This window comes from Geotrypetes seraphini, chromosome 14 (genome assembly GCF_902459505.1).
Source record: "Geotrypetes seraphini chromosome 14, aGeoSer1.1, whole genome shotgun sequence".
Classification (NCBI taxonomy): Eukaryota; Metazoa; Chordata; class Amphibia; order Gymnophiona; family Dermophiidae; genus Geotrypetes; species Geotrypetes seraphini.
The window spans coordinates 66501928-66525076 of record NC_047097.1 but is presented as its reverse complement, the minus strand read 5'-3'; the positions used below and the strand labels follow the sequence as shown (position 1 = coordinate 66525076).

Below are 23149 nucleotides of genomic sequence, written 5' to 3'. Positions count from 1 at the left end.
CATTAGCAAATTCCGTAAATGAGGGACACACTTAAAGAGATTATTTGCAGTTACTATATCTAGGGGGGGGGCAAGGTTGAAATTAATTCATCTACAGAATTTGAAGAGCATTTCAGCCAGTTGTTTGAGGGCTGCGGTAGAGGATTTGGAGGTGGGGTGGGGAGTGGCACATTGGAGACCACTGCCTCATTGCAATGACAACAGATGATGCCAGGTTTTAACTTGGAACATTTTTACTTCGTGATTATATGAACTGATGTGTTTTTTTTTTTTTCCCCTAGCTTCTTCTTCTTCTTCTTCTTTTTTTTTTTTTTTCAATTATCTTTATTAACAATTGCAAAGGAACATACAACCATGAGCAGAACAAGCAGAAAACAGAGCAGCCAAATAACCTTTGTAGTGAACAGCTACTGTGTTATGGAGGAGAAATGCATCACAATTTCATTTGCATATAAAAAGGCTATATTCTAATTCCACTAAGTTTCTGAAAGTTTGTCATGTTCTCACAATACCAGGAAAGCTGGATAATTTGATTTAGAAAGCATTCTGCAATTAGTCATAGCAAAAAAAAAGAAAAATTGAAGGCAGGAGGGAAGAGTTGGAGTAGATATTTTGAAAGAAATGCTGATATTGTGCTTGGAAATGTGAGGCGCCTCCGTGTAATTGGCAAAGTACCCATGTGACTGATATTATGTGCTAGTGACGCCTTCTGTTTCTCAGCAGACAGAACAACAGATGAAAGGCAGCTTAAAACGTAGTTGAAATGTAATCCTTGCTACAGAGGCTTGCCTTGTAGCTTTTTATTTCTATTTTTTTCTGTAGGCTAGAACCACTGAGTGGATATGTGGCTTAGAAACTGAAATAAATATTAAATAAGCCAACTTTGATCCGATGTGTGAGAAGATAAATTGGAAGAAATATTTTAAAAGGCATGCTTAAACCCCCCCCCCAAAAAAAAAAAACCCCTGTCTTAAGAAAAACTGTCTGCATGCTGCATCATACACATAGAAAGCGATAAGCTGCATAGCGTATCAATTGAGGTTACACCAGAAGGGGGACAGGGTACAGAGAATTTGGTTCAGAATGGTTTTTTTTCCTTGTTTTCCTCCTCTAAATCTAGGGTGCATCTTATGGTCAGGTGCGTCTTATGGAGCGAAAAATATGGTATATATAAAGCTGACAAAATTAGTAATATAAATCACTTTTATTAATATATCAGGTAGTACAAATTGCAGCTGCCTGTATGATCACAGGGGTAACATGGAATGATCACATTACGCCAGTATTTAAGATTTTTACATTGGTTACCAGTTCAATGGAGGACTGAATACAAAATTTTGACAATAGTTCATGAGGTAATTTATGGGGAGACTCCTTTGTATCTAAGACAGCTTTTGAAACACTTTATGCCTACTAGAAATCTGAGATCACAATCTGCAATGAAGTTATCAATTGATATATTAGGTGAAAAAACATTGTAGAAAGACGCAAGCAACAGCCATTTCGGTGGTTGGTCCACATTTGAGGGACACTTTGCCAGGGTGCTAGGAATGATAAAGAAGGGGATCACGAACAGATTGGAGAGGGCTATCATGCCGCTGTACCGGGCCATGGTGCGCCCTCACCTGGAGTACTGTATCCAGCACTGGTCGCCGTACATGAAGGACACATATGTACTAGTCGAAAGGGTCCAGAGAAGATGACTAAGATGGTTAAGGGGCTGGAGGAGTTACCGTACAGCGAAAGATTAGAGAAACTCGGCCTCTTCTCCCTCGAACAGAGGAAATTGAGAGGGGACATGAATGAAACATTTAAGGTACTTAAGGGAATAGACTTAGTGGATAAGGACAGGTTGTTCATCCTCTCCAAGGTAGGGAGAACGAGAGGGCATTCTCTAAAATTGAAAGGGGTTAGATTCTGTACGAACGTAAGGAAGTTCTTCTTCACCCAGAGAGTGGTAGAAAACTGTAACGCTCTTCCAGAGTCCGTCATAGAGGAAAATACCCTCCAAGGATTCAAGACAAAGTTAGACAAGTTCCTGCTGAACCGGAATGTATGCAGGTAGGGCTAGTCTCAGGGCGATGGTCTTTGACCAGAGGGCTGCCACGTGAGCGGACTGCTGGGCACGATGGACCAATGGTCTGACCTAGCAGCGGTAATTCTTATGTTCTTATGAGAAAAAATGTCATTTAAGAAGCAATTGAAAACACTTATTTGTGAAATCTTTTTTGTTAGCTCTGTATAACATGATATTTTATGGTTCATTAAGCATGAACAGTTAGCATGCTACTTTTAGCGAGTATATGTGGAAGTATTCTGCTAGTTTTAGCTATTATCTACAGAAGAATGGGATAGGATGCATATATCATGGAAATATAGGATAAGATGTATATCTCGTAAGATGTTCGAGTATGCCATGAATATGCATGTTTTCTACTGTAACCCAATTAGGTGTCAAGCGGGAAATACATTTTTAAAATAAATATCAATGTACACTAAAATTATTTTTTAAAATTCTATTTACATATTGTTTCTAGGGTATATGATGTGGTGTAACTAATGGGGCCTCCAAGCTTTATATAGCTTAGAGCAAGGGTCTCAAAGTCCCTCCTTGAGGGCCGCAATCCAGTCGGGTTTTCAGGATTTCCCCAATGAATATGCATGAGATCTATGTACATACACTGCTTTCAATGCATATTCATTGGGGAAATCCTGATAACCCAACTGGATTGCGGCCCTCAAGGAGGGACTTAGAGATCCCTGGCTTAGAGCCTCACCAGGTCTAAATCTGGCACTGCCCAGATTGCATCTTCAACCAGCCCAAAGTTTGGAGTTCATTGGAGTCCTCGATATGATTCATAGCTGAGGTTTTCTGTCTTTGCAAAGAATGGACAATATAGTAAATCTGTCCAAACAGATTTCCAGTTCCATATAAGTTTCTGCTCACTAACTGTTACATCTCATGGGCCACATGGCTTCAACTGTCCATGTCATGACATCATCTGAACTCCATATCTGAATACCACAATGGACTCTCTTCCTGTTGGTGATCTCAAGCTATGAGCGTTTGTGGTCATTGCTTTCCAGCTATCTTTCAGTGGTAAACTTTTTTTTTTTGTATAGGTTTTTGTTTAGTTTCACATCTGTTAACATTGCTAAGAAGTGAGTTGCTAATATTGCTATCTTTACTAAGTCGGGTGGTAGGACATAGTATTGGAAAGCTAGCCAGGAACAGAGTACAGTGGAGTAGGATACAGTGGATCAGGAGCACAATATAAAGACACTTAATATTGATTGCAATCTGAACCATGGGTTCAGGTGAAAAGGGGAAGTGAGAAAACTCAGTTGGGATTCAGCCTAGAGCAGGCCAGGATCCTAGTATATTGCAGAGAATAAAAAAAAAATGCAGAAAAAGAAGGAATAATTGAAAGGTCTTTTTGGATGAAGCCTGGAAAGGGGGTGGGTGGTTTGCAGGAGATAAGGAAGCTTTGAAGCCACATTCCCCCACCATCCCCAATTGCTGTGTATGAGGGAGACATTTAGCTATGTTAAATAAAGCAGTTGTATAGTGACTGGATGTGTTGGCCTTAATATTCTGAAGTGAAAGTAGAGTAAGGAAGCTTGGGGTAAGTTGTTTCCATGGTCAACGGGAAACACCCAGGTTGTAGAGACATGACAATGACCTGTGACTGCGTATTTTTTTTTTTTTTTAAAGAACATGCATGTTTTCTCTCTGGAGGCTGTATCTTGCTAAGGATGTAAAAAGGCTTGAAGCAGTTCAGAGGAAGGTGACAAAAGTGGTATGGGGCTTGCCTCAAAAGATATATGAGAAGAGATTGGAAGACCTGAATATATGCACCGGGGATCCCATGCCTTCCTTCCTGTCCTCCAGCTGCATCACCGAAGCCAACCCAGAAGCCTTCCCTCCGAAGTCAGAGCTGACGTCGGAAGGAAGCCTTCCGGGTCAGCCGAGGATCCCAGTTGCTTCAACAGTCCTTCCTGCCTTCATCCGCACTTGTTTGCAGGGACACGGACAGCGGCTCTTGCACGCTGCATGTGGTTGACCTGAAAGCCTTCCCTCCGACGTCAGAGCTGCCAGGTGATGCTTAGATGGCAACTTTGATTGTGAAGAACTAAGGCCAATGCCAGGCAGACTTCTATGGTCTGTGTCCTGTATATGTATTTTTCCCTTCTATACTTGTCAGGGATATTTATGATCAGTATTTAAATCTGGCTCTCCTTTGAAGACAGATCACCTGTGTGAATTTTGTCAATAGATTTAAAATGCTATGCCCTTGAGAAATTTTATCATCAGTTCTCATGCAAAACAGAATATGGTCTATCGTGTTTGTCCTACAGATTAAATTTTAAAAAAAAGCAACTACTGATAGATGACTGAGGCTTGGAAGTCTTTCCCCCACCCTCTATCTTCTAACACTTTTCTTGTCTTGTCTTTTGTTTTACAGGTCATGACTGCTGTGAAACTGTGAAGGTATCATTGTGTGCATCTAGGAAAGGGTTTCCTGTTCTGGTGGTGGCAGAAGAAAGCTTTCAGTTTATTCAGGATGAGGCATATGATGCTGCCCAGTTTCTTGCAGCCAATGCAGGGAACCAACAGGCACTAATTTTTACCAGATTCCTGGACCGTTCAAGACCACCTTCTGGAGATGCAACTTTGCTAGATGAGAAGGTCACATTAGCATTCCAGCACTTGAGTTTGCCTGATGAATGGAATGTTTTGGGAACAAAAAACTACTTGAATGGTAAGTACTAATTAAAGTAAATATTACTTGTATAATAAGTACATGTATCACTTAATGTTGCACATTACTCTTGAATACCCAACAGAGGTTGAACTTTTGTCCATCTTGAAGACCTCAAAGTATTAACACGAGTCTCAAATTCATATGGTATATGTGCCTCTCTGTTCTGACAATCCTTTACTGTAGAGGCTAAGTGGTACAATTGTGTTTTCAGTTGAAATTAACTGTGTGGTGTCCCTTCTTAAACAACATTTTTCTCTCTGCATAATCTTAAGCACCCCTGCTCCCCATTCCCATCCGTCCTTGAACAGGAGCGCCCCTCTCCTCGGGCCTACCTTTCAAGTGGCGGCAGCCTAGTGGTGCTATCGGGACACGAGCGATCCTTGCTCGTTCCTACCCCTGCTGGCTTTGTTGTCAAAATGGCTGCTGTGACTTCAAGTGTTAGTTTTGCAGCAGCCATTTTGAGATTGGAGCTGGCATATATAGGAGAGATGCCTATTTTTGCCATCGTGAGTCTCAAAATGGCTGCTGCATCCTCTGGTGACAGGCTTTTGAGACTGCCACTTGAAGCTGCAGCAGCCATTTTGACAATGGAGCTGTTAGGGGCTGGAGTTAGTGATTATCATTCCATCACCAATATTTGTGAGGTATGCCCAGGGAGTAGCTTATGGGCAGTGGGGTCCAGACTGGGGGAGAGGGTCTGGGAATTTCTCCTTTTGGAGGGGGGGGGAGGAGGGACACAGTATTGATTAGGGGAGGCCAGTTTGGTTTAGGTTATTGCCAAAACTGGGCAATGAAATTCAATCACAGGTTTGGTTTCAGCTGGCTGCTCTCTATTCATCAGCTGGTTTCCTATTTACTGTGGTCTTCATGGTTTCTCAGGACAGAGGCCTCACTACAATCTCATGTCACAGCTCCCAGAAAGAAAAGCATTCACAGATCATTCATCCAAAAATACTATTAATCTAATATTTTTAAGTCTCGGAGGACAGGCAGGCTAGCAAATCTTTGGAGTATGGGTGACATGACTGACGTAGCCATGACTGACATAGACAGGCCAAGAGACCACCTCATTCTTTATTATTATTATTCTTCCATGGTGCTGATTGGTTGCACATCACTGGTACTTGTTTCAAGGTGTGTATTTGGCTTGGCAATCTACAATTTTCCAAGTTTTTGGCTTGTTCCTATCACTGTTATGCACTGCCTTGCTCAACAGTACCTTAGGTTTTCAGCAGATTTTAAGTGTCTTCTATTTTTTTTGTACTCAGCCTTGTGTAGGCCTCCATTGAGGACCTTGAGCTCCTGGTCAGGATTTCTAGTTCAAAACTGACTTATGATTTTATTTCAGAAGAAAACACCCTACCGGCTTTATAATATGCACAGAGTTCAACACAAGTATATCCATTATGGATACCCATAGTTGGTGCCTGCAATGCCTAGGGGCCTGACCATGAACCCTCTCTCTCTAAATTATGTTCACAGATGTCCAAGAGGTCTTCACTATTATGAGAAGCACTGAAAATGAATTTTTGGTATCGCCAAATCTGGTCCATCAACTTTTGCATTGGAAGCATCATTCCTTATAAGTCCTGGAGCTACATTGGATGATGGGGATATGTCGGCATCAAGAGTGCATTGATCAGCCTTGTCATTGAACATTGATAGAGGCCATTGAGACCAATCATTCTCCAGTCTTCCCTAGAAACAGGAAGGATTCTTCCTCAACTTCACAGAAGGCTTGCGATGCTGAATGTCAGTGTGCATCAACATCTCACCTCATTGGCGTACAGTGCCAAGATTCATAAGGCACAAGTCATCAATAACCTCAAATTGCCCCTGCTGTGAGGGCTGTTCATTCTCTATCAGAGAGGGCAGAACAGCCTTCAAGGACCTGAGATATGACTTCCAGTACTTCTGAAATGAGTCAGGTGGACATGGCTATTCTTTATGCCTTTCTTGATGACAGCTTTCAAGGAGCAGCTCATGAGGAGATTTAATGAGCAGATGGCTTCTTTTCATGGTACCTTGCTGAGGCTTCAACATAGTCAATGTCTGTTGAGAGAGAGAGAGAGATCCAGCTGGTCTTCAAGGAGAGGCATTGCCACTGAAATATCAAAGGGCCTTGAAATCAGTGTTGGTCATGCTGATTCCAATCTACAGTGCAATGGAGAGAAAGCTTGACTGAGGCATAAAGAGTACCTTGGTTTGGTACCCTCACGCAGGGCCTGACGATGATGTCAGTGGATCAAGTCAGGCAAAGACAGACTTCTCCATTGGAGTCTGACACTGAGCTGGAGGTATTCGCTGAAAAGAACTTGACTGTCTTACCAAAACATTTAAACACACATAACTCCTAAGTTCAGTGCTGCTAACAAAAGAAAAACTAGGAATTACTATAAAAGAAGGTGAAATTAAAATTGTTAATGTATAATTTTTGAAGTAGAAAAGTTAACATTTTTTAATGAAAAAAATTATAATAGGTTAATTGTCTTATTGAAACAGATATAGAGTTCCACTATTTTGTAGACTGTTAAGAAACAGTAGCATGTACACTGACTTAGTATATACTATCTTTCTGAAATTTGGCTGTATATCGCTTCCTCCCTCTGCTGCTCATTAGATTGTGTTTTTACTGCAAAGTGCAACACATTCTGAGCAGAGACTTTTCTGAAGATTGGGCACATTTTTTGCGTGTCTGTGGTTACTGCTCTTAATAAAAGTAACAAATTGTTATATATATAAATATAAACCAAAGGAGGAGTGGGGAAGGAAGGGACTGAACACATCAACCCAAGGAACAAATACAATTTTATTGCCACGCAGCTCCTGATTGGTGAGGCTTTAATGCAGGCAGAGGCGGGCGGAGCATACCGCAAGTGATTTCCTTCACTCGCTGGCTGCTCTCTCCTGCCATTGAGGCTGTCCTCTCCTGCCCAGTCATTCGCGGTCAGAAAACCCGCGAATGACTGAGGGAACACTGTGTGTGTGTATATATATATATATTTTTTTAAAAAAAAATTTTTTTTTTTAAGTTTAACAGTCTGAGTGTGAGAAGCATTTTGAAAAAATTATCGTTGGGCAAATGCTTTATTTTAGGGAATAAATGCATTCTTAACCGCTGGATACAGCCTACTGCACCGTCTTTTTGGTACTGGAGGAACAAACTTCGTATTGATGTTCTGAGAAGCCCACTTGGCCTATTCAAATAAGAAGCGTAACGAATTTATAAAAATATGCTCGCCTTATTTGAATGTTTTCTCATCCAGAGCACACAGTCCGGTTCTCAACAAGTTACACTGTAATACAAAGCCTAAAAATATTCCTCCTTCAGTAGGGTAAGGTTGTTAATTGAGGGGGGGGGGGTGGAATTGAATGGGGGTTATTGGAGAGTTCTGTGAAATTTTGATGCTTTAATTATGTGAATTGTTTACTTCTGTTATGTGGAATTGGGGTTATAAGAAACAATACCTCAATTCGTACTGTAGTTTTTCCTACTTTAATGTATAGTACCATTGTTGTACATGCAATGTGTTCTATAAAAACTTCAATAAACAGATTTATATTTAAAAAAAAAAAAAAATCATCCATGGTATCTGGAGAGCGGAAGATTGCCAATGTAATGCCAATTTTTATTTATTTATTTATAACTTTTCATTATTACATACCAAGTAAAACACTTGTACAGAAAGTGAGGTAGTAAGAATAGAACTTCATAAAGTGTAAAACACATTACACCTTAATACATTTATAAAAGAAATAAGAAAACTGTTTTTATAAACTAGCTCACTCAAGTCCTCAACCTGTGATTCCAAGATTGCACATAGGGGAAAATATAACAATATAGCAAGATAAGCTACAGATAGTACTGAGGTAGGAGCGGCTTCATTAACTATTGAGCACTTGATTTCCCTTCATCCAGTCGGGACAATAAAACGAAGGTTGCTTTATAGTAAGTCTGTTTGAATACTGTGTGTATTTCTGGTTGCCACATTAAAAAAAACCAAAGTGTAACTTAAAGGTACAGAGAAGGTGACCAAACTGATAAAAGTTATGGTCTCATATAGTACTGTATATGCAGAAGTTTTGTTGTCTGAATTGGGGGATTTGATTATACTCTTACCCACTCTTATAGCCTTTCTTTTTAGGAACTGACGGGCAGCCTATCTATTTCCCAGCTGCTATGTCTAGATGGGGAGTATTTATTTATTTAAAACATTTTTAATCCACCTTTAAAATTGCAAAATTTAAAAAAAAATACATTTAAGTAGAGGAAAATACAGAGTTACAATAGTCTATCTCCATAGTTACAATATGAATACATTCAAACTGTTCTTGAGAACCAGCGTTCTTCACTTTAATAAACGTGTCTCTCAGATTTAAGGTGGATATGGGATTTGAATCTTCATCTTCCATAGCCTTTATTTGCAGCCTCACACAACAAGTATTCTATGCCTGGTAGAAAGTTTGTTCATGTCTTTTGATTTACCACAGGTGATGTTTGATCTCAACTTTCACAAGGTCAGATTATCAAGATCTCTATAATCGGTATTCATGAGAGTAGCTTAGTGGTTTGTGCAGTGGTCTGAGAACCTATGGAACTGGGTTTGATTCCCATAAGAACATAAGCAATGCCTCTGCTGGATCAGACCTGAGGTCCATCGTGCCCAGCAGTCCGCTCATGCGGCGGCCCAACAGGTCCAGGACCTGTGCAGTAATCCTTTATCTATACCCCTCTATCCCCTTTTCCAGCAGGAAATTGTCCAATCCTTTCTTGAACCCCAGTACCGTACTCTGCCTTATTACGCTCTCTGGAAGCGCATTCCAGGTGTCCACCACACGTTGGGTAAAGAAGAAATTCCTAGCACTCGTTTTGAATCTGTCCCCTTTCAACTTTTCTGAATGTCCTCTTGTTCTTTTATTATTCGAAAGTTTGAAGAATCTGTCCCTCTCTACTCTCTCTATGCCCTTCATGATCTTGTAAGTCTCTATCATATCCCCTCTAAGTCTCCTCTTCTCCAGGGAAAAGAGACCAGTTTCTCCAATCTTTCTCTATCTCTCTCTTTCTCTCTCTCCCTTTCTCTCTCTCTCTCTCTCTCTATTTCTCTCTGTCTCTCTTTCTCTCTCTCTTTCTGTCCCTCTCTACTCTCTCTATGCCCTTCATGATCTTGTAAGTCTCTATCATATCCCCTCTAAGTCTCCTCTTCTCCAGGGAAAAGAGACCAGTTTCTCCAATCTTTCTCTATCTCTCTCTCTTTCTCTCTCTCTCTTTCTATCTCTCTCTCTCTATTTCTTTGTCCCTTTCTCTCTCTCTCTCTCTCTATTTCTCTCTGTCTCCCTTTCTCTCTCTCTTTCTGTCCCTCTCTACTCTATCTATGCCCTTCATGATCTTGTAAGTCTCTATCATATCCCCTCTAAGTCTCCTCTTCTCAAGGGAAAAGAGACCCAGTTTCTCCAATCTCTCAGCATATGAAAGGTTTTACATCCCCTTTATCAGACGCGTCACTCTCCTCTGAACCGTCTCGAGTAACGCCGTGTCCTTCTTAAGGTACAGCGACCAATATTGGACGCAGTACTCCAGATGCGGACGCACCATCGCCCGATACAACGACAGGATAACTTCTTTCATTCTGGTTGTAATACCCTTCTTGATTATGCCTAGCATTCTGTTTGCCTTCTTAGCGGCCGCTGCGCACTGTGTCGTCGGCTTCATTGTCATGCCCACCATTACCCCCAAGTCCCTTTCTTGGGTACTGTCATTTAATAACATCCCTCCCATCGTATAGTTGTACCTCGGGTTTCTGTTTCCCACATGTAATACTTCACATTTCTCAACGTTGAACTTCATCTGCCATCTCGTCGCCCATTCCCCTAGTTTGTTCAAGTCCCTTTGCAATTCTTCGCAGTCCTCTTTAGTCCGAGCTCCACTAAATAGTTTGGTGTCGTCTGCTCCTTAAGACTATAGGCGAGTCACTTAACTGCTTTGATTGTAACCAGAGAAAGGCAGTACAGCTCTTCCTCCGTATTGACGGTTTCCATATTTGCAAATTTGATTATTCGTGATTTTTTTTCATATAATTTTTCTTCTGTTTTTAGGCTGTCTGAACCTTACCTGATGATCTACCGGTGACGCAGGGCAGGAGCTATTTTCCTATGTTTCTGCCCCTGTGCAGAGCCGTCATCAAAATGGCTGCCGTGAGTTCCCATTGTAGTCTCGAGACTATAACGGGAACTCACGGCAGCCATTTTGATGACCATCCTGGTGATCTAGCAGTGACGCGGGGCAGGAGCGATCTGCCTATGCTCCATAGGCAGATCGCTTCTGCCCCGCGTCACTGCTAGATCACCAGGTAAGGTCAGGGGATGCAAGAGGGAGGCGGGGATGGGTCAGAGCCGGCCCAAAAACTTATTTGCAATTTTTCACTGTTCGTGGGCAGGCTCTGCACCCAACCCCACGAATATGGAGGGAGAGCTGTATATCTAATCCCAACCCTATTCCTGTCCCATATAATGGAGGCAGTGCATGCAAATAGTTCTCATGCATATTTAATGGGAAAGTCCTGAAAACCCAACTGGATTGTAGTCCTCAAAGACAAAGGTTAAACACTCCTAATCTATAGTAGTCTCAAGACACAAAGGCAGGGTACCTGTGCCAAGAGACTGACTCCTTTTGACTTATGCATGCCGTCACAAGCATGATTTCTTCCTTCCTCTTCAGGCCTATGAGTTATGTAGACACATCCCTACCTTAGCCTTATAAACAAGAGGCAAAATCCAGCTGTCTAATGCAATGAAGTTTTGAAAGGATTAGTACGAGCTGCTTTCTCACTGTTCTTGCTTTGTTGCAAGGATAGTTTCTACATTCTTGTGTTAACTCCCCATTATCCAAGCGCAAAGGTGTTCTGCTTTCACATACTTCAGTGTTTAGCTAATCTTATTAGAAGTATTTGTTACCTGAGATTAGAAGTAGATGAATGTTTTCCATATAAGTACTGAAGCTGTTTAAATAGCGTACTATATTTACAGTAGAAATATTGGAGGGACACATTTGAGGTTTGTAGAATTAGAGATGATGGATGTTTACAACTGTGATGCTACAGCAAAGGTATAAAACATAGAAGTGATGGTGATTTAATCATGTTCTATTACATATACTGTATACAGGAGTCTGATCTTTAGCTGTTGATTCCTACTTCCTATGAAACTGCAGAAGGGTATCACATTTAAGATCTTGAACGCCTCTTGTTCTGCAGTAGAGAACAGCTCCCTTTTAAGTTTTTCCTTCTGCAAGCGAATTGAGGTATATTCTGATCTGCTCTGCTTCGTTGTATTATTTTCAGGTATTTTTGCTGTCTGTTTTCAACCTTTCTGTGTGACTTTGGTGCTCAGAGGTCCCCCTTCTTGGGCTTACTCAGCCATGGAAAGGGCACAGTCCCATGTGGGTGTGAAAGGTCATTTGGACACACAAAGTCAGAGTCGTGAAGAAAGTACAAGAGTTTTAATTACAGCATGCCGGACTCTTGTGCAGTGAGCAGCCTGCTTACAAGAGTGTCAGAAACAGGAAATGCACGGAATTTTATGTCTTTTCACTAAACATATGAAAACTAATATATGCAAAAACTACAACTTCTCATTTGTTATTTCTATAACTTTTCTACAATTATTATTGGTCCTAAGCCAGCACTTGCGATAGGTTCAGGGGTACAACTTATAGTCCTACAGGGAGCTAGTTCATTTATCTGCTTATCTAAGCCTTGCAATTCTAAATGTTACATGTTTAGGAGGGCAGGGTACATCATGGCTCAAACTCTTATCTATTTAGCTTACAATGTGGTAAGGCAGGGACATACATTTCAGGCAGATGATATCAGCAGATTGTACACTATTTCCAGCTATGTAGGCCAGAGCAGTATTTCAAACAACAGTTAACCATTTCATGACCCTACAGGTGGACTGCTGCTCCCAGACCAATCTCATTGAGTACCTGTGGAGCCAGCCTGCTTGATGTCCCTTCTGGAGTTCGGGCCCATTTCTCTGGGAACTTGTTCATCTAATTTAATCAAAGATTTTATCACAATAAGTGCAACAGCATATAACCTCATTTTATACTTAAATACAATGCTTAATAATCTATTAAAATCTAATTCAGGTCCCATATAACCTCCCTCCCCCATATTCAATAACATTCTTCAAACATAAGAAAACATATAATAACCCCACATTATTTGCACTCATAAGAAAGCCAAAATACCCTCCCACCCCCCTTCCCCCACTTTGGACGTGCATATTTAAGGGGAAAAATGATATTCATTCATTATAGTGTTTTGTTAATGGGTTCCAAATATCCTGAAATTTCTTACAGTATTTCAAGATCCACAAATTCCTTTTGGTTTAAGAAAAAGCAAGCAAACAAAACCGTTTTTCATTCCATCAACCTTAAGTTTGTAGTTTTAAAAAGGACTCGTCTGTTTTGTATCTCATAAGAATAGCGCTCTAATAAAAAAGCTAAAAATGATCTTGGCACTTAGGTAATGACTTTGCTATGACTTTTACTGGTTGCTAGATTTGTGTTATAAATACCAATGAAGTAGACTAGGTTTTGTTATTCTCAGCATACTACCTTTTTAAAAGAAACTCTGGAACACATTGCCAGAGGTTTATGGTAAGAGTGGATAGCGTAGCTGGTTTTAAGAAAAGGTTTGAACAATTTCCTGGAGGAAAAGTCTATAGCCTGTTGCTGAGGAAGACATGGGGGAAGCCACTGCTTGCCCTGGATCAGTAAAACAAAAACATAAAGCATGCACCAAACTAACCACCAGTGAACAAGTAAATGAGACCATTGAGAGAGCATACAGCTCACTTTTAAACGTCTCTTGTCCCAATCATTGCACAGGTTTTATTGATGTGTGAAAAATAACTTCCCAATAAAAGTGCTTAATGAGAAATACTCTTTATTTGCTCATAATAAATTCAGACTTAGCTTTTCAAAGTGATGAAGTTGCAATTCGTATACTTATTTCCCCCCCACACCCGACGTCAGTTCAGGATCGGCGGGGCCCGGAACCTTCTCTTCGACATCAGAATTGACCCCGGGGGAAGGCTTGTAGGTTGGCCGTGTACAGTCGCTGCACGCTCCTTACCCGTTCCTATTAGGGGGGGTGTGGCAGGGTCGGCTTCGGTGGTGGGGCAGGGAGGAAGCAGCGACGGTGGCTTCAGCAGGGGGACAGGCAGGGAGACGGCGGTGGCCAGCCCGCGTACCCTCAACAGGCGGCCCGCGTACCCCCTGGGGTACGTGTACCGCAGGTTGAGAAACACTGCTATAGATGAATAATGTCACAATTATGTCAGCATCACTGGTCAAGTTTCAAGTTTCAAGTTTCAAGTTTCAAGTTTATTAGTTGGCTTGTTGAATCGCTTAATCGGATTTCTAAGCGATGTACAGCAAAATATACAATCTTAAGGAAACAAAACATTACATTACATTACAAAAACATTACATATACTTAATTAATTATAATATAAACAAAAGGTATGAGGGGATGAAATACATTTTTTATAGTAAAGAAAGAACATACAGGGAAAATACAAAAGGAAGTTGGAAGACAAGAAAAAGCAAAATAATTCACTAAAATAACACTATAAAATAAAATTTAATTAGTTTGCAAATGCATCTTTAAACAGAAAGGTTTTAACTCATGTGTCTTGTGTCTTGAACTTGTATTAAACTGAAAAAATTGAACTAAACATGACTGAATATATTTAGTGAAGTCTCTGGGCTGTTCTGCAGAAGTGAGAATGGAAGAAAGTAAGCTTTCTGTGCAGTAGCCAGGTTTGGTCGCATAAACAGAATGCTTGTAAAAAGAGTTGTCAGTCCAATAGGAATTGTCAGCACTGAATGTTTTTCAGGAATTCTTTTTTGTGAAAAGAAACTGCTTGGGCATTGAAATACATAATCAGTAAAAATTTAAGTTGTGCTGTTTTATGAAATCTAAAGGTGCTTCATTAAGACAATAAGTCTGTCTTTTTTTTCCTCTCTCTGGTGCTAATACACTTTTTTCTTGTTGATGGACTTTTTTTTATAATCACCGTTGTGATATAACATGCACAAAAAGTTCCTCACGAGCTTCCTTTTTCTATAGAGAGAGCAGTGCATTTTTTTTCAGCTGGGCCAAAGTCTGATTTTTAACAGGGTATTCTGATCTCTTGACCGTAGCTAATCTTGTCATAATCACTGTGTTTAGTGAGTGATTTGGCCGGATCGCCTGGTATTCAGTAAGTGAAGATGGGTTGGTTTCATGTATCTTAACCTGCAGACTGCTTGTTCCTGTTTTTGTTCTCCAGAGGGCATCCCCCGGGAAACGCTGATGCACTTTGCAGCAAGGCTGGGCCTATTGCGACTGGCGTGGTTTCTTTTACAGCAGCCAGGTGGAAGAGCAAGCCTTAGCGTAGAGAATAATGAAGGGGCTACACCTGTGAGCCTGGCCCTAGAGAGAGGATTTCAGCACCTACATCAGCTTCTTACCGAGTAAGGATTTTCTTCCTTCTAAAATGCTTGTTTGTCTTCATTTAATAGATGTGAGGAATTGTGTTTGCTCATGCATTCATAACTGAAATAGGCAACTTGAAGATTTATTGTATCTGTTATTTCTTGTGCTCCCCTGCTTTAGAAAGATAGATATATCTATAATAATACAACCCTAGCCACACATGTGCACTTAAAACTGCGTGCGTCCGTGCAGTGCCTGCCTCAGCTGATTTCCTGCTCCAATCTCCGATGCCGGCTGACCTCCTGCTTTCTGACTACACTGCTGGGATGCTTCTTCTTCTCACCCCCAGATTAGCAGCGGCAGCAGCCGCTGTTTCATCAAGCAGCTGTGGGGCATTTGCTAGGCTGACCCACTTCGATAATGCGAGACGGGCCAGCCTAGCAAAAGCCCCGAGGCTGCCCAGGCTAGCGGATGCTGGACAGGGGGAACAGGAAAGGGAGAAGGGGCACTACTGGACAGGGGGGAGGTAAAAGTAAGGGAGAAGGGCTACTGCTGGACAGGGGGAGCAGAGAAGGGGTGCTGCTGGACAGGGAGGAGGTAAAGGAAGGGAGAAGGGCTACTGCTGGACAGGGGGAGTAGAGAAGGGGTGCTGCTGGACAGGGAGGAGGTAAAGGAAGGGAGAAGGGCTGCTGCTGGACAGGGGGAGCAGGAAGCAAAGAAAGAAAGGCCTCAGCGCCCCATTGTGCTAAAAATTTACACATCTATTCTAGCACCTGTTAACGTAACGGGCTAAAACAATATATAAATATTGAATTCAGTGTTCTTATCTCGAGCAACGAATGTTAGAAATAACCTTATATAATACATTGCTAATTGTGCTTCCATGGTTATGTTTTTCTGGTGGTGTCCTCTAAGGAAATTCTGATAGCTTCAAATTTATTCTGCATATAGAAATAAAATTTTTTTATGTAAGTGGCTTTAGTTTTTGAAGAATTTGAAATGGATTTCATAATTTGGAGGCTCTCTTCCCCTGTTTAGTTTGAGCTTTCGGTGTGTGAGGATACAAACTTTCAGATTCCTACTCGGCATAGAAAATTGTTTTAAAAAAAAAAAAAAACCCCAAAACTACATAAACAAATTCTGTCAACAAGCATGATGAGTCAAGGTCACATGTGGGTGATGTCATCATACGTCACTGGGATAAAACGAGCCCTCTCTCTCGATAGTTGTAAAAGTTCTGAGCACAGGCAGCCCATCTCCTCACCTCTTCTGTTTCGTTCTTTCCACTCTGCCAAAAGACAGCTCATCCATTTGAGAGGTTTTCAATTCTGTGTTTCTGTGGTGATCATCATTGCCTTCCTTTTTTTATTTTCTGTTAAAAAAAAAAAAAAAAATCATGCCTATGGAGTGTACTGTTTGCTGCACACAGCATAGAAGAAACTTCAAGAATGCAGACCCTTATGTCACTGGGTCACTGTATCTTCTGCATTTCCATTCAGGGCGTTGGAGTTGGTAATTTTGGGTGGCATCAGTGTCGGTAAAGATGTTCTCACTCCAGTTTCAAAATAACTTTCATCATCATCATCAAAATAAAAAAAAATTGTGTGGATAATCAACAAATAATTCCTCAAGAATCAATGAATATATCAAATTTACTGGATGTATCGGGCCAGGACTTGGCGACCCCCAGCAACACTGATAGTAGCTGTGGCTCTTTCAGACGAGTCATGGATCCTGAGACTTTTCTTTTAAGAATCAACATAAAAAGTTTTGGGGCTGTAAAATCCAAATGTATCCAGATCTGTCGAAGGAAACCCAGAAGCGGAGGAGAGAATTTCTTCTTTCAAAACCATGAGTCATTGCGTTGGGGGCTACATTTTTCTTAAGACGCCCATGCAAGTGTACTGTATACTATCAAAACACTTGCATATGTGTTCTTTGAGCCATATCAATTAACAACCTTTCTATCTTTGGCCAGGATTCACTAACCTGCCTGATCGGGCCCGATCCGGGCAGGTCCGACGAATTCAGGAAACTCCAACATGCAGATGAGGGCGTACTGAGGGTGCTCTCCCTATTTTTTGTTTCTGTAGGCAAAGATACTTTAGTAAGTCATTAAATTTATATATATATATATCACTCTCATTAATATTAATATTTACTTAACTTGAATGTTGGTGATATATAAATTAAGTGAAAATTTACAAGTTGAAGCTAAGTGAAAGTTGACAAATTAAGAGTTTGAAGACCGATGAAGATGGTAGTGTATATTGCTACCCGGTGAACTTTTGAAAACGCCATTCCCCGGGCTACACTGCTGAGGTCTAAACAGTTATAAATATTACTCTTAATAGTGGTTGGTTCTATTTGGAAATGTCTTGATTGTATACCATGATCATAAGATTGAGTGATTTAAGTTAAGCCCTTGGTTTTCAGTATTATGCTCTAAGAAAAGGTCATGTTACACTGAAATTGTTGCAGAAATGACTTGGCAATGAAGATAAAAACTGTGGACTTTACACCTGGCTCAAGTCACAGTTTGTCCCATGTTTTGCACCTTTTCTATTAGCAATTATTAGGTTTTCTGATGCAAAGCATGCAGTTCTGTCAATTTAGGCTTTATTTTATACTTTGATTTTCCAGAAGACATGAAATCTGTGTAGCGTTGTCATTAACAGTTTCTCGCCTTTGCCATCACTATCGTTTACATTCCAGAATGGCCACTGCCTTACAGAGCCTTTTGACTCCTAAGCCACTGGTTTAACGTCTGCTTGGGTGACCTTTGTGAAATGAGGTGAATGTTTCAGCCCAGCTCCTGGACATATGGTAGAAGCCTGAAGACCACAGCTCTTTTCAAAATCCTGTGAAATCTGCTCACCCTATCACCGACTTGTGATAAGGACACAGTAATAAAGGCAGATACTATCTCTAATCTGGGTGCAATGCGGTCTTTCTATAATGAACTATTAGAGGAGAGAGTGGAAGAGAAATGGTAGAATTTCTACAAAGTAAAATAGAAATGACAGGCAGGCAAATCTGCCTTATGCATATTCATTAGGGATATATTGCAAACCCGACTGACTGGGGGACCTCCAAAACAGTTTAAGAACCACTGCTATAGACCTCAAAAGACACATGCACACACATCTCAAGCCTACCTGCTCACAGGACATATCTTCACTTCTGTGTAGGAACTCACCATTTCAAATACAAGATCTTTCACAAAGTGCTCAGCATCAACTCTTCACAGATGGGGATCTCATGTCTTCCCCTGGTTACAGGTCGGCCCAATCTGTTAGGATCAAGAGAGATGAATAGTTGAGGTGCAGTCCTCGGTGGCTTAGTCCTTTGTGTGTAGTAAGCCAAGGCACGCTTACAGTCCAAAGTGTGTAGAGCTGTTTCTCCAGGATGAGAATAAGGCTTTGGGAAAAAAAAACCTGGTTGCACAATGGATTGATTGAGGTGAAATTCCATGACTACGTTTGGAAGGAATTTAGGATGGACCCTGAGAACCCCTTTTCATGATGAAAAACTGTGTGCGATGGGTCAGAAACTAATGCTTGAAGTTCACTCTGTCGGCGAGCGGAAGTGAAAGAGATCAAGAAAATCTGCTGAAGTCGGACCGAGAAGGTACCAAGCTGTTAGGTGCAGAGACTGCAGATTAGGATGTAAAAAATATCCTTGACTCTGAGTGAGCAGAGATGGAACGATCTGTAAAGGAATTGGATCCTTGGAACGCAGCTGAAGCAGGAGAGAAAACCAAGGTTGTCTGGGCTACCGGGGAGCTATCAGGATCATGGTGGCTGATTCGCGTTTGAGCTTGACCAAGGTCTTGAGAATGAGAGGGATTGGCCCTCAATTCACACATTCACATCTCACTACTGTCTAGAATCCTATTCCAGGCGAGGTGGTAATTTTAGGCAAGCAGTATTACAGAATTTATTTTCTTCTTAATGGCCAACTCTCCCTCCAGCCCATTTCAGTAACCTAGGGAGTTCCACATGTGATAATATGCTGCCTGCTTGTCCAAGGATAAAGTTACTTACCATAACAGGTGTTATCCGGGGACAACAGGCAGATATTCTCACATCCCTCCCACCTTCCCTGGTTGGATTCTTAGCTTGTTTATGGAACTGAGGTACCGCGAGCAAACGTCAGGCGGGAGGGTACTCGCGCATGCGAGGTACGAGCAGTTGTGAAGTTTCCAAAAACTTAGTGGCAATCCACTTATCACTGTCCGTACTGGGCTCCATGGATGACATCACCCACATGCTCACATCAACATCGGTAATAATGGTAGAAGCTGAACTTATATATATCTACATTATAAATGTGATCTCTCTGTACTGACCTGGTTTTGTTCATTGTACTGTTTTGAAGTGAAATTGAGTAAAGAAGCATAGATTAAAAGTGTATGACCTTGCATATTAATCCATGGTGTTGATGCAATTTCTCACTGAAATCTGTTTATTATGGAAGTTTTAATATTTAATATAGAAAAGCAATTGATTTCTGAGAGATTAAATTGTATCTTTGTACAGATCCTGCTTAAGCCCAAACAATAAGAAAACATAAATAGTCTTACTGGGTCAGACCAATTGTCCATCAAGCCCAGTAGCCCGTCCTCATGGTGGCTAATCCATGTCACTAGTACCTGGCAAAAACCCAAAGAGTAGCAATATTCCATGCTACTGATCCAGGGTAAGCAGTGGTTTCCCTCGCGTCTTTCTCAATAACAGATTATGGACTTTTCCTCCAGGAAATTGTCCAAACCTTTCTTAAAACCAACTATTCTTACTACATTCTTACCAACTATTCTTAAAACCAACTATTCTTACCAACCATTCTTACCACAACCCTGGCAATGCATTCCAGAGCTTAACTATTCTCTGAGTGAAAACATATTTCCTCCTCTTGGTTTTTTTAAGTATTTCCCTGTAACTTCGAGTGTCCCCTAATCTTTGTAATTTTTGACAGAGTGAAAAATCGATCCACGTGTACCCGTTCTTCTCCACTCAAGGTTTTGTCGATTTCAATCCTATCTCCCTTCGGCTGTCTTTTTTCCAAGCTGAAGAGCCCTAACCTTTTTAGTCTTTCCTCATACGAGAGGAGTTAATTCCCTTTGTTATCTTAGTTGCTCTTCTTTGAACCTTTTCTAGTGCCATTATATCTTTCTTGAAATTGAGACCAGAATTGAATGGAGTTCTCCAGTTGAGGTCGCACCGTGGAGCGATACAGAGGTATTATAACATTCTTTGTTATATTGTTAACCATCCCTTTTTAAAAAAATAATTCCTAGCATCTTGTTTGATTTTTCGGCCGCTGCTGCACATTGGGTGGAAGGTTTCATCGTATTGTCTACAATGACACCCAGATATTTTCCTTTGGGTGCTAACCCCAACGTGGTTATCATCTAGTAATTATAACTTAGTTTCTTCTTCTTCCCAATGTGCATCACTTTGCATTTGTCCACATTAAATTTCATCTGCCACTTGGATGCCCAGTCTTCTAACTTCCTAAGGTCTGCCTACAATTTTTCACAATCTGCATGCATTTTAACAACTTGGAACAGTTTAGTGTCATCTGCAAATTTAATGACCTCGCTCGTCGTTCCAATTTCCATATCATTTATAAATAAGTTAAATAGCACCGGTCCTAGTACAATTCTCCTAGTGTATCTGAGCACATGCAAATCTGTAACACTGGAAACTAAGATAATATTCAGCCCATGGCGGTAATCTGCATTTTTAAAAACGCTGACCACTGCAGGCTGAATTATACAGTGGAACCCTGGTTTGCGAGCGTAATTCATTCCAGAAGCAATTCTCGTAAACCAAAGTGCTCCTATATTAAAAGTGAGTTTCCCCATAAAAAGTAAGGGAAAACTCGGATGATTCGTTCCACATTCCCAAAAGACCCTCCCCCCCCCCCCCAAGACCATGGCGTGCGTCCACCCTACCACATCCCAAAAAGACCCCCCCCCAAGGCCACTGGCGCGCTTCCACCCCAGCCTACCCCCAGGAACCGGCTTCTCTCCCCCCCACGGCCCACCACCAAACCCTTACCTCGAGCGGACCAACCTACAGGACGTGCCGGTACTGGAGCCGAAAGAGCCTGCTGCTGATCTCTGCTGGGCTGCTGCGGGAACTTGAGCATCTGGGCATGCTCAAGGCCTTCTGGCTCCCACTCTCTCTTAGATTCTCATGAGATCCAGCTGATATTCACTCCCTGTACCCAACATAGTTAGGACTTCATTTTATGTGGTCCTACTTACCCAAAGTGTTTTCTAGAGCAGAACATCTGGGTGCTTGGGTAAGTTTCAGGTTCACCCATTGCTCCATTTCTGAATCATCTCAGTCCTAACCAGAAAATGCCATGAAAGAGCTAATTTTCAGCAACACTCCCTGGTTAAGTGCTACTAAATATAAATGTGCATATCAGGCAAGAGTGATTTAACCAGACAAGAGCCTCTCTAGCCTGATTAAATTGCTCTGAATATTGACTGGACAGTTTTTGTATCAAACATGGGATTCTTCGTATTTGAATGATGGACTAATGACATAACTGTATTAGAGACGGAATAATTGCCTAAGGTTATAACAGTAAGAAAAAAAAAAAAGCAGTATAATTTTTTGGGGGGACATGGATATTTGTTGTTTGAATGCAGCTGGCATTATAATTTTGCAGTCCTGCACACCCATAATTTTGCAACAGTATAAACAGTAATTTGAATTAATAGCAATGCAACCAATACACATGCACAGTCAGCTCCAGAAAAGAAGGGAACAATTATTTGTGCATGCAGTTTGTGTAGTTAGGACTGACCATTTATTTTTTTTCTTTGCTTGATGGTCACTAGGCATAAAGAACACACTGCTTAGTAAATTAAATTCCAGGCCTGACCAGTAGATTAGGGTAATACCATATGGAGGGAACTGGTTGCAAGTCTTGGTTCGTCTCCTCCTGGGGATGGGGAAGTTGAGGGGTCAACCCTTCATAGTGTCTAAGGGGGAGGGGCGTTGAGTCAGCCATTGGACAAATAATGATACCTAGGCCTGGATCCTCTACTAACTTCATTAGACAGATGGGGGAAGCACTCGTCATCAACATGACGTCCGAAGACTGAATTACAACGTTTATATGACATTTTATTTGAAATCTTTGGTTTAAAAGCTGCCAGCTTTTGAGCAGTTTCTTCCATCGGAGCAGAAAATATACAATCAGATCCACATTTGATGCCTTTGATGTCACCTCTCGCCCTTCAGTGTTTATCGCAACGCGCAAGCAGGCTTTGCTCAGGATCTTGGATTTAGACACCAATGTCTAAGACCACCTTTCCGACATCCCATGCATACAAGATGATCTCTTTGGAGACCGCATTAAGGAGGCTACAGAAAAGATGATGAAGCACAATGACTGTATGACTTTAATTGGCATATTGTTATGGCATTATTGCACACTGCCTAGAAGGTTTGAGTGGGCGGTATAATAAATTTTAAATAAACTTGATACTTTATCCAAGGTGCAGGCTTTACAAACACAATCATCCCAATGGTTTTCTAACATCTCAAGATACTCTTTGTACTGCTCTTCAAAGCATCAATACAATCGGCAGTCTACATCATTTCAACAATTCTGCTGATCTGCAAAGCTGTATAATCAAAACAACTGACCCTAAGAGTATTCTGTCTGAAGAGGGTGATCAAAAAAAAAAACTTTTATAAAAGCTCAGAGATATGGAACTCTGAAGGGAAGGCTGAAAAACCTCCCTGTGTAAAGAGTTCACCTTCCAGTCATTGCTACTATATACGTTTTTTGATCACGCTCATAGACTACGATTTTTTCATAAAATTTGAAGAACTTTACACAATTTCAAAATATGTTGGTAGTTTTCCTTTC

General features: G+C 41.1%; 1 protein-coding gene across 6 annotated transcripts in view; it reads left to right on the top strand.

The window, feature by feature from the left end:
• Positions 1 to 23149, top strand: part of AKAP13 (A-kinase anchoring protein 13) — a 281375-nt gene that overhangs the window by 61065 nt on the left and 197161 nt on the right. For all 6 annotated transcript variants that reach the window (XM_033919577.1, XM_033919575.1, XM_033919574.1 and 3 more), the window contains exons 5-6: positions 4467 to 4763; positions 15105 to 15288. In XM_033919577.1, the coding sequence (XP_033775468.1) occupies positions 4467 to 4763; positions 15105 to 15288 (481 nt within the window). The remainder of the gene's footprint in view (positions 1 to 4466; positions 4764 to 15104; positions 15289 to 23149) is intronic.